Source organism: Dama dama, chromosome 5 (genome assembly GCF_033118175.1).
Source record: "Dama dama isolate Ldn47 chromosome 5, ASM3311817v1, whole genome shotgun sequence".
Taxonomy (NCBI): Eukaryota; Metazoa; Chordata; class Mammalia; order Artiodactyla; family Cervidae; genus Dama; species Dama dama.
The window spans coordinates 104,480,890-104,493,478 of record NC_083685.1 but is presented as its reverse complement, the minus strand read 5'-3'; the positions used below and the strand labels follow the sequence as shown (position 1 = coordinate 104,493,478).

At 56.2% G+C, this 12,589-nt stretch overlaps 1 protein-coding gene across 4 annotated transcripts in view; it reads right to left on the bottom strand.

Annotated features, from left to right (window-relative positions):
• PEMT (phosphatidylethanolamine N-methyltransferase) overlaps positions 1–10,182 on the bottom strand; it is a 34,822-nt gene extending 24,640 nt beyond the window's left edge. Inside the window, exon 1 of one of the 4 annotated variants that reach the window (XM_061141098.1) lies at positions 10,163–10,182. Coding sequence is in view for 2 of the 4 variants with exons in the window: in XM_061141095.1 (XP_060997078.1) it covers positions 9,345–9,503 (159 nt within the window). In the remaining 2 variants the exon portion in view is untranslated. Of the gene's footprint in view, positions 1–47; positions 461–9,344; positions 9,556–9,762; positions 9,914–10,162 lie in introns of those variants that run through there. The other 3 variants (XM_061141097.1, XM_061141095.1, XM_061141096.1) reach the window with 3 other exon arrangements.
• Positions 10,183–12,589: the final 2,407 nt, after the last annotated feature.

Here is a 12,589-nt window from a genome sequence, read left to right as displayed (position 1 = left end):
GCCAACACCAGAGAGAAGACAAGCCCAGAGCTCAGAAACAAAGTTACCCTCCGGGAACAGGCCGGCAGGCTCGGGTGCGTCCAAGTCCGGCAAAAGTTACTGCAGTGCAATCTCATAAATCTGAAGATAAAAAGCAAAACCCAGCCAGCCGTGTTGTGCCTATTGGAGGGCGGTCGGGCCACAGCGGAAGCCAGGGAGGAAATCAGTGACTCTGGAGGTGCGCGTCCAGTACCTGGTGGAGCAGCGACCCCACTGGGGTAACCAGGACCCTGCGGGGGTGTTTAGAGCCAACCCAAGGGGCCGACACCCATGTGAGGATGCTCAGCATCTGAGAACCAGATGAAAAGAGCAGCAGTGGCTTTTCCCACCCGCTGGACTACGCTCCTAAGTGTTGGTGGGGGGTCCCCAACTCCAGGCACCGGCCCGGGAACATACACTTGTGCGCATGGCTGCTCCTATTGGCATGCATGGAACATGTGTGCATCACAGGAGTTTGGGAACACCAGATGCACCATTCCCAAAGCAACTAGGGAATTTAAACAGACCAGGTCTGTGCCAGCTTGCCTTGTTTTCAAACACATGTCAAATGGATAAGGAAGCTGCAACGCCCCAGGGCCCTTGTGCATTTTCAGGAACTACCACCACACAGCTGAGCACCCCTCCTGTGCCTGGGCCGGGTCTCCCCCACCTTCTCCCTGTCCACCCTCTGGCCACTCACTCTTTGTGGCCCCCACCCACTCCACGCTGGTAGCCCTCTGCAGCTATGACAACCAAAAACGGCTCCAGACACGGCCCAGACATCCCTGGGGATAGAGCTGAGATCCGCCCCCCATCCGCCTCTGGTGACAAGCAGGAGACAGCCAGATGCTTCCAGCACTGAGTTCTTTCTTTAAAATGGATGAGACACCACTGACATTCTGAGTGCTAAGTCACTGCATCACTCTCTGTTTTTTCTTTTTAGAGATCCATGGTACCTCTCCACATGCAGTTCAGTTCAGTTCAGTTCAGTCACTCAGTCATGTCCGACTCTTTGTGACCACATGGACTGCAGCACACCAGGCTTCCCTGTCCATCACCAACTCCTGGAGCTTACTCAAACTCATGTCCATCACGTCAGTGATGCCATATCTCATCCTCTGTCATCCCCTTCTCCTCCCGTCTTCAATCTTTCCCAGCATCAGGGTCTTTTCCAATGAGTCAGTTCTTTGCATCAGGTGGCCAAAGTATAGTACTTTCAGCTTCAGCATCAGTCCTTGCAATGAATATTCAGGACTGATTTCCTTTAGGATGGACTGGTTGGATCTCCTTGCAGACCAAGGGATTCTCAAGAGTGTTCTCCAACACCACAGTTCAAAAGCATCAATTCTTTGGCACTCAGCTTGCATTATAGTCGAACTCTCAGTCTGTACATGACTACTGGAAAAACAACAGCCTTGACAAGACAGACTTTTGTTGGCAAAGTAATGTCTGTGCTTTTTAATATGCTGTCTAGGTTGGTCATAGCTTTCCTTCCAGGGAGCAAGTGTCTTTTAATATCATGGCTGCAGTCACCATCTGTAGCGATTTTGGAACCCAAGAAAATAAAGCCTCTCACTGTTTCCATTGTTTCACCATCTATTTGCCATAAAGTGATGGGACCAGATGCCATGATCTTAGTTTTTTGAATGTTGAGATTTAAGCCAACTTTTTCCCTCTCCTCTTTCACGCTCATCAAGAGACTCTTTAGTTCACATGCAGTTCACAATAAAAATAAGCCTCAACTGGGAAGAAAGTCAGGACCATGGGGGTTCTGGTCTTTCCCATAATATCACCTGCAATGGTGTCTGCACTTCATTTCTCTCGGAGACACAGTCCATTCTTTCGGAAAGAGTTTGTCTCAGGCCACCCAGCCCTGCAGACACTCCACAGGTGACCACTCCCAGCAGTGCTCAGCCCCCCATGCCGCTGAGCATGGCTGCGAAAGATTCGGGAATGTCTCGGAGCTCAGATGCGGGCATGTCCCTCCCATGTGGCCTCCTCTGTCTGTCAATTGGCGAGGCCCAGGGAAAAGCCAGACTCAGCTGACCACCCAAGACAGGAGAAAGGCTGAGCCAAGAACCAGAGGTGCACGGTTATGAGAATGCTGGGCGCACTGGCCCAAGCCAGGGCCACAGAAGCACAGGTGCAGGATAGACAGAGGATGGCCAAGACCCCTCAGCAACCATGGGGAGCAAGGTTGGACACAGGACCCTGCCTGGATGGGCCACAGCAGGGCACCCTGTAGGCTGCCACCCTTTTGGCTAGCTTCCTCCAACCAGGTGGCACCTGCCAAGGTGTGTAAGCCCCTAAGAAGGACAGGCTGCAGCCTGAGGGAGACCCCACCAGCCCCAAAGCCTTGAGGAGTGGCAGGACCAGAGGACGTTTCTTAAGCACATCTGACTGTGAGGCTCCGTCCACTGAAATGCTGTCTGTGTATGTGTGGGGTGGAGGGCGGGATAGACTAGAGTCCTGCTTGGGTCCTGCTCAGCTGCCAATGGAGCGGGCTGAGGTCCGGCACCAGCCCCCTCCATGAAAGCAGACCCTCACAGCTGGGGGGCCCTCACTGGCCCCAGTGTTCCTCCTGCTCACACTGCCTCACTGCCAGGTCCCTCCTCTCATAGCAAGTCCACTCTGGTGGTGCCCCCATCATCCCCCTACTCAAAACTCTGCCAAGTGTCCCAGTGCCCCCAGGAAGGGGCTGGCTCCCAAGCCTCACTTCCTGCCACACCAGTACCCATGCCTCCCCACCCAGCCCAACATCCCTGATGGATTCCCCTCCACCGGTCTTACCTGCCATTCTTCCTGCCACCCCCACCCACAAATAGCGTATTCTGAACCTTTTCAAACGCCTTTTGAAATACCCTCTGTCCCTCAAACTCCTATTCATCCCTCAAGACCCAGTGAGAGCATGTCCAGTACCCTCGCCATGGCTCCCGCCTGTGTCTTCAGTATGTACCCCATCACAAGTATTTGGCCATCTGTCCCTGTTTGGTGATGGTTCCTCTGGATGAGGGGCCATTTCTTCCCCATCTCTGTATCACCTGCCTGGCACAGAGTGTTTGTTGGGTGAATGGTGGCCCTTGTCTCATCATCAGTAAAACACAGGGTGGTTAGGGAACATCTCGGCCGCCTGTGCTCCTGGGACTTCAACCCCCTCCCTCTGCCTTCAGAGCAAGACAGGAAGAAGCCCAGGTAGCGTGAGTGTGCCCTGCAGGGAGCGACCCTGAGCCTGCAGACCCCTCTGCTTCTGAGGCCAGAGATTCACCAGCTGCCCAGACGCTGTGCTTCCTAAGTATGTATTTTTCTGGCAACTCTTAAGCTGAAAAATCAAGCAAGGTTCTCAAGCCTTGACTGGGGGTGCGGGTGCAGTCCTCAGTTCCTTAGAAACCCAGGGGTGGAACCCACTCAAGGCGGGTCAGTCTCCCGTCCCCAGGGGGCAGAGCTGGGTGGGGCAGCCATGTGCAATGAAGAGCCCAGGGACGTGCTGGGAGTTGAGCTCTGACCTGTGCCATACTCGATCACATTCATCAACTCCGTGAACCACACTTCCTGCTAATGGCCCCCAGCCCCAGCCAGTCCTCTGAATCACCACGTCCAGCTTAGGGCCAGCATACAAAACATGCTTCTCAACATGTTTATGACAGTGACAACTCCCACGGGAGCTTCTGTGGCATTTCTGCAGATAAGGGTGTCATTGTCAGCAGATGCTGTTTTAAGGAGTTCCTCTGAACAGGAAGAAACCAGAGCCTCCAGCTTGGAGACTATGTCCATGGGGAGACCAACGCCCCTAACTGCCAGGGCCCAGAGGTGGCAGCGGAGGAGAGTCAAAAACCCTTCCTTGCAGCCATGCCAGCAACCCTGGGACTCAACGTGTCCGCCCTGACACCCATCACATTTTATGGAGAAGCGCACAGAGGTTGCCGGCGGGTCAGATCCCCCAGGCCCCGCCGCTCACACAGCCTCATCCCCTGTCACTTTTCACTACCAGCCAGCAGACACCTGAACAAGGATGGGAAACCCCACAGTCCCACAGAAGCCCTGTGTCCTCAGGCTGTGCCTCCTGCCCCACAAGTGACCCTGGGCTGGCAGGGCCAGAGGAGAGAGGGCAAAGGGTCAAGCGTGAGGCCTGCCCACGTGGGGAGCAGGTGCAGATGGTGGCCAGGGGCTCGAGGTCACCCAGGCTCTGACCGGTGAGCAGGAGGGAGCCGGCATGCAGTCCAGTGGCTGCCTGGAGGGCGCAGGGGGGTCTTTTGGGGTGATGGAGCCTGGGTAATCTGGGGTACATGAGAACTCTCCATCCGGGCAGATATCACTACATGAATTACACCTCAGGAAAGAAAGTCAGCAGGGGAACTGGGAACTGTCTCCCTTTCCCCAAAGGGTCCAGGGAGAGACGAGGTCCTCCTGCCAGGCTTCAGGTATTTACATTCAGCAGACACGGAGCACCCCCAGGAGGCACCACTCTGGCGGGACTCTGCCAGCTAAGCCCCTGCAGCAAGACCAACATGCATCTACTGACACGTAAGTGCTCACGCCTCACCTCAGGCAGTCACTCAGCAGCACCAGCCCTGTTGTCATGCCTGCTCGGAGACAAGCAAGCCAGGGGCTCGCAGAGGCCAGGTCAACCAGCCCTTCCAGATTCCAGATTCCAGATTCCAGGTTCAGGCACTGGGGCAAAGATAAGTCCTGAACATTCCCTAGGGGGCCAGACAAGTGAGCAGAAGAAAGACACTGGCTGAGGCCACCGGAAGCCGACATCCCGCCGGGTCCCCTCCAACACCCTGTTAGGACCGTGGCCCCTACCCAGGTCCCAGGGCCCTCGTCACCCGGGAAGCAGCTGGTCACCTTGAAGGGGGATTTGCGTTGCCCAGAGAGGGGCGTGCGGAGCAGAGAAGAATGACGAACAGGTCAGGTGGCAGCAGAGGGGCCCCTCCTGGCTTCAGGCTCTGAGGCCAGCAGGTCCCTTTTGGGCTGCTGTCATCCCTGTGACCCAAGGAGGCCCTCCCTCCAAAACCCCATCAGACAGGAGCAGAGCAGGCGGGTCCCCAGTGCCGCCCCCAGAACCCTGCACCCCACCCCCGGGGCCACCTCAGCCATGGGAAGGGTCCCCCCACCTTATTAAAGCCGCGGAAGTCCTGGCCCTCTGATCTTGGTAACTCTAACGATGCAGCCCCTGCAGCTCCAAGGTCACAGGCTGCAGGGTCCCGGCGCTGGAACGGAGAAGAAATGCTCTGCCTACTGCACCCCAGCAGCGCTCCGTGAGGGGCTCAGAGGCTGGACCATACCGCTTGCCATGCGAGGGGTACACAGATGTGGCAAGTCAATAGCACCTGGGTCACATTGTGACATCCAGACAAACAGCAGGGGCCCAGGAGTCAAAGTCACATCGACCGCAGGTGGGACCCACGTACTACTCAGCACAGAGGGCGGGGGATAGGCTGGAGGCAGTGTGTCGGCCTCCAGCAGGACCCTCCATTTCAGGGCCTCCCAGCAACCAAGGAGACATTTACCAGGAAACCAGTGCTGTGAGCCCTGCACCAGCACAGACACACGAAGGAGGGCCACGAAGTTCTGTACTAAGACAGCCATGACCTCGATCGGGGCACCAGGCACAGAAGGTCTCCAGGCAGCAGACAATCTGGGCTGGGGGCTCCCTCCCACCCTCCAGAAGGACCACAGGGGGCCTCTGTGACCACCTCCCCTCGGAGATAAGCAGGGGAAACAGGTGCAACCTGTCTTTTCTAATGAGTCAGTTCTTTGCAACAGGTGGCCAAAGTATTGGAGCTTCAGCTTCAGCATCAGTCTTTCCAATGACTATTCAGGACTGATTTCCTTTACGATTGACTGGTTTGATCTCATTGCAGTCCAAGGGACTCTCAAGAGTCTTCTCCAACACCACAGTTCAAAAGCATCAATTCTTTAGCACTCAGCTTTCTTTATGGTTCAACTCTCACATCCGTACATGACTACTGGAAAAACCATAGCTTTGACTAGATGGACCTTTGTCGGCACAGTGATGAATTCTACCAAACATTTAAGGAACAAAGAACCACAATTCCGCAGTCTCTCCCAGAACACTTCCCAGCTCCTACTAAGAGGTCTGCATTCCTTTAATGCTATAACCAGACAAAGACACTACAAGAAACTAGAAACCAGAAACCATACTCCTCACGAACACAGCCCTCCAAAACCCTGAACAAAATGATGGAAACTCAAAGCCAGCAATGTATACAAGGAGAACAGATCAGGACCAAGTTGGGGGTCACCCCAGGAATGCGGGGCTGGTGCGACAACCAACATCTGCACGGACAGACAGAGGAGGAAAAGCCACATGGCCATCTCAACAGAGGCAGGAGAAACCAATGCTCTGTACATTGACATGACTTGCCAAAGGTCTGGACTCTTACCCCAAAACACTGAAGACAAAAATTACATCCCTGAGAACTTCACAGCATAAGTTGTCCAAAGAAATGGCCTGATGTTTATTCTGACCAACGTGATAACGCCAAGACAGTTTGAAAAACAACTCTTATGTAGTACGCAAACATCTCTCCCTGGAAGACAGCTCCGACATGCCCTGCGCCCCCTGGGATTTGCCTCCCAAATGGTCACAGAGGAATCACGTACAGGGACTGTGCAGCCCAAGGGGCCCGGCCCCCAAGCATGGCCTGGATATAGCCTGAACCTTGCCTTTGGAAGACCACCCACCCTCAGTGTGGTCACCCAAACTTCACAGCTGACAGAGCTCTCATCTTATAGAGCAGGTAACTGAAGGGCCCCGTTGGACACCTACCTACACCACCCACGCTCACAAGGGACAAGGGCTGGGGAACCATCTGGAAATGGGCATGAGTGGAGTCCCCAACTGTGCCCTGGCAGCCCAGGCTCCCCAAGAAGCTGGCACCGTGAGGCCCCATCGGAGCTCTTCTGTCCGGCTCCATCGCCCACCAGCCAGCGAGCTTCACGCAGCTGCTGAGCCAAGGAGGAGCCAAGCCAAGTCAGGGTAGAGAGGGCCTTGTTCAACGAGGCTGCAGCAGGGACACTCCTCAGCCCGGGGGGCGGGTGTACTTTCTAAGCTAAAAACAAAGCCCTGAATCCAAACCCACTGGAGCAGGCCCAGGAGCTACTGGTCAAGGGCACTGCACCCACGTCAGCAGGCGTGTGGCTGCTGGGGTCGTGCGGTGGTGCATGACGGAATGAAATTTTTTTATGTATTGGGTCGAATATATTATTAAAAGTAACTTCACCGATTTCTTCTTTGTTGTTAAACTGTGGCTACTAGAGGAGTTTGGATTTTCACCATGACTGTGTTACCCCCACCACCACCCCCGCCCCAGCCATCGGACAGGGCAGGGTCAGCTCGCTGCCAGCCTGCAGCTCAGATGTGTTGGATGCAAAGAAACCATCCCGGGGACAATATCTCTCCAAACCAGAGATTCTGACAGAGGAGGGAGGAGGGCTGCCAAGCAGCACAAATAGACAATGTGGAATGTTGTTGGCAACAGGAAGCTTAACTGTACCACCAAGGGCAGCGGTGGAAAACGGAATGTTAGCCAGTGAGGGTCACCCTGACCCATCTCCTGAAAGCTCCCAGGTCGGTCCCACTGTACAACCCCAGAGGGAAGGGAGAAATAGCAGAAGAGACCTGCCTGCACATACCCAGGAAGTCTCCCCCTCCCCCGCTGCCAGGCCTTGCTAAGACCTTAACCTTGCAGGGGCTCCACTGCCCAAAGCCCTGAAGGTCTCCCCACCTCTAGTCAACGGTGCCCATCCTTCCACCCGGAGTTCTCATCCGTGAAGCAGCCACCCCAGGCTGGGCAATTCCAAGGGTCCCCTCTGGCATTCCAAGATCTCTGCCCTTCTCGTCTGAGATCTGCTAGGATAGAAAGCACGGCACGCCATGGACCTCATGGGTTTCGAGACCTCTAACGCCATCAGCAATCTAGGATTCAAAGGATGCCGTCAGATACATTCGTCCTCCCAGGGCAGCTGGTGACATTCACCTGGATCTGGATGCCCATTACACCGGAGAGCTCGCTCTGAACTGCCCAAGTCATGTGGAGTGACCCAGCACTTCACGGAAAGTTCTCTGAAATAATAAGTCTTCCTCCCCTCCTCTGCTTTCCTCCCATCCCCTTGGGCTGTCTGGCACTTCCTGGGGACAGACGTGAGGCTTCTCTTTGTTCCGGAACAAATCCACCTCCTCACGGCCTTGGCTCTGCCAGCCCTCCACCAGAGCACCTGACCCCCTGGCTTATCTCTCAGGGCTCAGATCAGAGGTCACCTCCTTAGGTAGGGGACCATCTATCTCGGGATCGCAGTCCCCCTCCCCATCAGCCAGTCTCTAAAACATTGACCAATTTTATCTCCGGGAGAGAATTTTAGGTTTCCAGGCTCACTAGAGTGAAAAGTCAGTGAGAACCAACAAAGAATGTCACCTGCCATTCCAGTAAGCAACAAAAGTTGCCCCCATCAGGCCATTGGCCACTGCTGCCAACCCAGGTGTGCCCTGAGGGGGGTTAGGATGGAGAAAAGCAGGAGATTGGCCCCAGACAGGATGAGATCTAAGGAATAATTTCAAGGAGCCCAGACTCTTGCATTTTCCCAGATCCAGAAATGCGCTAAAATCATGAAAGAGATGTCTGTTTTGTGTGTGTGTGTGTGTGTGATTAGCAGTAATCTTTTGATGTTCCACGACATGTTTTGGGGTTTTGTTTTTCCAGCAAAATCTTTTATATATCCTGGTTCCTCCCTAATCTCCCTGGAACAGTCTCTCAGAGCTACTGAGAGGCTCTTTCCCAGGCTCCAGTCCGCAGGCAGACCCTCAACAGAACATAACTCGCAACCCTCAGGTTGTGCGTTTTTCTTCGATGGACACCTGCTCTCAATCACGACCAGAGGTACCAACGAATGGACCACACAAGGTGGCCTCGAGCAGAGACCTATTTGGGGCTCCACCAGGAGTGGCAGACTCCGGAAACGTGCATGTCTAGTCTCAGAGGCGGCTCCGAGGGAGGGGGCCGGGGGGCCGGAGGGTCTCCAGCACCGGGTCCGCCCGGTCCATCCCGGCCTGTCCCGCGCGGGGCTCGGCAGGCTGCGAACTCCCCGCTCATCCACCAGAGAGGAGGCCAGTCCTCCGACCTCGGCTCAGGGCGCCGCCCTCCCGGAGCCTCGAGATCCCCGAGGTGCACAGGTGTACGCGCCCACGCGCGGTGCCCTAGACACCGCCCCGGCGCCCCGCCCCCGTTGCCTGGTAACGGCGGTCCCGCCCCCCGGCGTAGGAAGAGGCCCCGCCCGCGACACCCCTCCTGCCCCGCGCCCTGTACCTTCCTGAAGTCTAGGTTGCCGAGGCCTCCGCAGCAGTCCGGCGCAGCCACCGAGCTGCGCACGGGCCCCGCCCGGCCTGGACCCGCTGGCCGCGGGCTGCCTTGCAGGAATCGGGCTCGGGCCTCGAGGAAGCCCCCGACACCCAGAACCGGCCCCATCGGGCCCGAGAAGTGCCGCCGGCCGGGGTCCTTTCGCCGTGACCCTGCTTCCCCGGCCTTCTGGGAAATGTAGTCCCCGTCCCCGCGCAGCGCCGAGCTCCCGGGTTCGCGCTAGCCTCTCGCGGAGCCGAGAACTACAAGTCCCAGGGCCGTGCGCGGCAACGCTGGCCGGTCCCTAGGCCGCCACGCAGCCGCGGGGCCCTTGCTTGTGGGCCCCCGGCCCCCAGCCCCCAGCTACCCACTCGGCCAGCCAACTGACCTGTTCCTGTTCTTGGCCGTCGTCTGGCTGGAGGCCGCCAGCGGCGGGTCGTAGGTTTAAGTAGCGTGCTGCCTAGCCCCTGAGGACCTGGACTTTGGCCGACTCAGCCCCTAGTCCCTCCTGGGGGCCGACTGTGGCGCGGAGGGGGAGTGTTGAGGGGTGGGAACGCCCCTCAAAAGTCGGCGACCCTCCTCCACTGGCCCTCGAGCACTCACCGGGGCTGCCCTCACTGTCCCCTGGGGTATGAGAGCCGAGCAGCAATAAATGGTTGCAAGCCGGGATGGCAAAACGGGGAGGTGAGGGGGCACTGCCCTGGAATGCTCAGGGAAGGACCCGAGGGAGGCCTGAGCGCTGGAGAAGGTGCCAGACATGCAGATTTCGGGGGCAGGAAGGGGCTCACCTGTGCAGGTGCTAGGCGACAGGAGGGGTCCTTCAGAAATCCCGGAGAGGCTGGAGTAGTGGTGGGGGGGACAGTGGGAGGGAACAGGCTTTGGAAAGTAGGTGGGTTACTGGCTGGTTGGGTCCCAAGAGAGCCGTCTTTGTAGCTAGTTGCTACATACCTGGGAGCCTGGCAAGCCATCTGATTCCAGCCCACGCCTCTCTCCCTTGCTTCCCATCCACCCCACACCTGCCAGCCCAGGGCATTTGTGAGCTGCCACCGTGTGCCCAATCATGTGCAGCCTCCACAACACCCCTGGGATGGGGCAGAGGCAGGCCCACCATGATACAGAAAGGATGCTGGCATTGATGCACACACCAGCTCCGTGGTTGTGGGCAGCTGTCAGTTCCTCAGAAGCACAAGTGAGGTACCTGTTGGTAAAACCCACAGCACAGGACCTGACTCCTGGAAAGTGCTTGAGAACCACTGGCTGGGTGCACAGCAGGTGCTGAAGGGCTAGTTTGCCCACTGACCACCTTGTGCAGGGTGTCCAGGCAGGGCCTGCTGGAACCAGAGCCGATTCTAGGGAGCTCACCAAGGGGGAGGGCCCCTAGGGAGCGCTCCCTACCCACCACAGTCCATTTCACCCGAGCCCCAGTTTTCTCCCCACCTGGCCAATCCTCCACCCTCCCCACCTCCAACTCGTTCTTTTATTAAGCCGGAAAAATTAGTTTTTGTGTGCTTGGTCTATGTGGGAACAAAGAAAATGTCAGAGGTCACACCACAGCTGATGCAACTAGCGGAATCCACTCTTCACCCCAACCCACCCCCACCACTTTCCCTCCTAGAAAGGAGCACACCAAGACTCAGAAATCTGACTCAGCTTCCAGAGTGGTCGATAGATTGGAACTGTTCAGGTCAAGAACCTGCTGCTGAAGGTATCTGGGGTCAGAAGTCCAGCCTGGCCCTTTGAAACGCCCCGGTCTGAGCTTGCAGGGAAGCCACCCAGGCTGACTTATCTCAGGGGCTATGCCTCCTCCCGCATCCCTGGCAAACAGAGAAGTCACTTCTGAGGCAGTGTGCTTCTCTGTTGGACAAAATGTTTGTTCCAGATTCTGTCCCCAAATCCCTGTTTCTGGAGCTTTAACAAATAGCTTCCTTTCTCCCCCCCTACCTGCACCGCTCCCCCCCATCCCGGGGTTATCTCTCTTTACCCCTAGATAGCTCTCCACATATCCGGAGCTGTTTATCATGAGCAGCTACCGTCACAGGCTCCAGGGCAAACGTCTCCAGATGACCTCTCTGGCCAGGAGTTTGACCTTTGCTGGGAGAGGATCAAAGCTAATGGCCATTTCTTCCAACTCTCCCCTCCCCCAGCGGCCCTGCATCTGAGCACCTGGCTCCTTTTATTACTAAAGCTAACATTTGCTTAACGGGTGGCCTTGGGTAAAGCCTAAACCGTTCCCTACTCTTGAGTCTCCTTTCTGTTCATGGAATCAGTCTGATTGAGAACACGAGGAAAAAGGGATGACAGAGGATGAGATGGTTTGAATGGCATCACCAACTTAATGGATGTTGTGCTTAACCACTCAGTCGTGTCCGTCTCTTTGTGACCCCATGGACTGCAGCCCACCAGGCTCCTCTGTCCATGGGGATTCTCCAGGCAAGAATACTGGAGTGGGTTGCCGTGTCCTCCTCCAGGGAATCTTCCCAACCCAGGGATCAAACTCAGTTCTCCCACATTGCACATGGGTTCTTTACTGTTTGAAGCCAGTGGACATTAGTTTGAGCAAACTCCAAGAGAGATTGGAGGACAAGGAAGCCTGGTGCACTGCAGTCCATGGGGTGGCAAAGAGTTTGACTTAGTTTACTGATTTACTTGGTTTACTTATTTGTTCTGTGTAGTGTCAGTGCCCCCCCCCCCCCCCCCCCCAGGAGAAGATGAGCTTCTGGAGGGCAGGGTTTTGTCTGTTCCTACACAACTCTCCCTGGCACCTGGCTCCTTCCTAGTTCCACGCATGAAGCAGGCACTCAGTAAACAATCAGTGAATGAATCATTCAGCCACTCCCAAGTCTGGAGCGTCCTTGGAAACAATCTCCCTGGGCCTCTCAGACCCCCATCTGTGGAATGGGGAGGGTGAAGGATCCTGTCTGTGTGGCCTCCGGCAAGTGACTAATCAACCTTCTCTGACTCTCAGAAGAAGAGGAAATCTAACTGTAAAGACCAGAGCTAAGAAGTCTGAGCTCTTGCAAAGCTGCAGGCCCAGAGCCCAGTGCCATTTTCTCTGAGCTGCAGAGTAGGAGGGAGGGGAAGTGGACTCATGTGGGAAGTGCCATGATCACACAGCTGAGTAAATGGCAGGCTTGGAACCTGCCAGCCTAGAGCAGGTGACACAGGAAGCCCAATCTGGGACCCTGTGCTGGAGCCAGCACTGGTTCGGATACTCA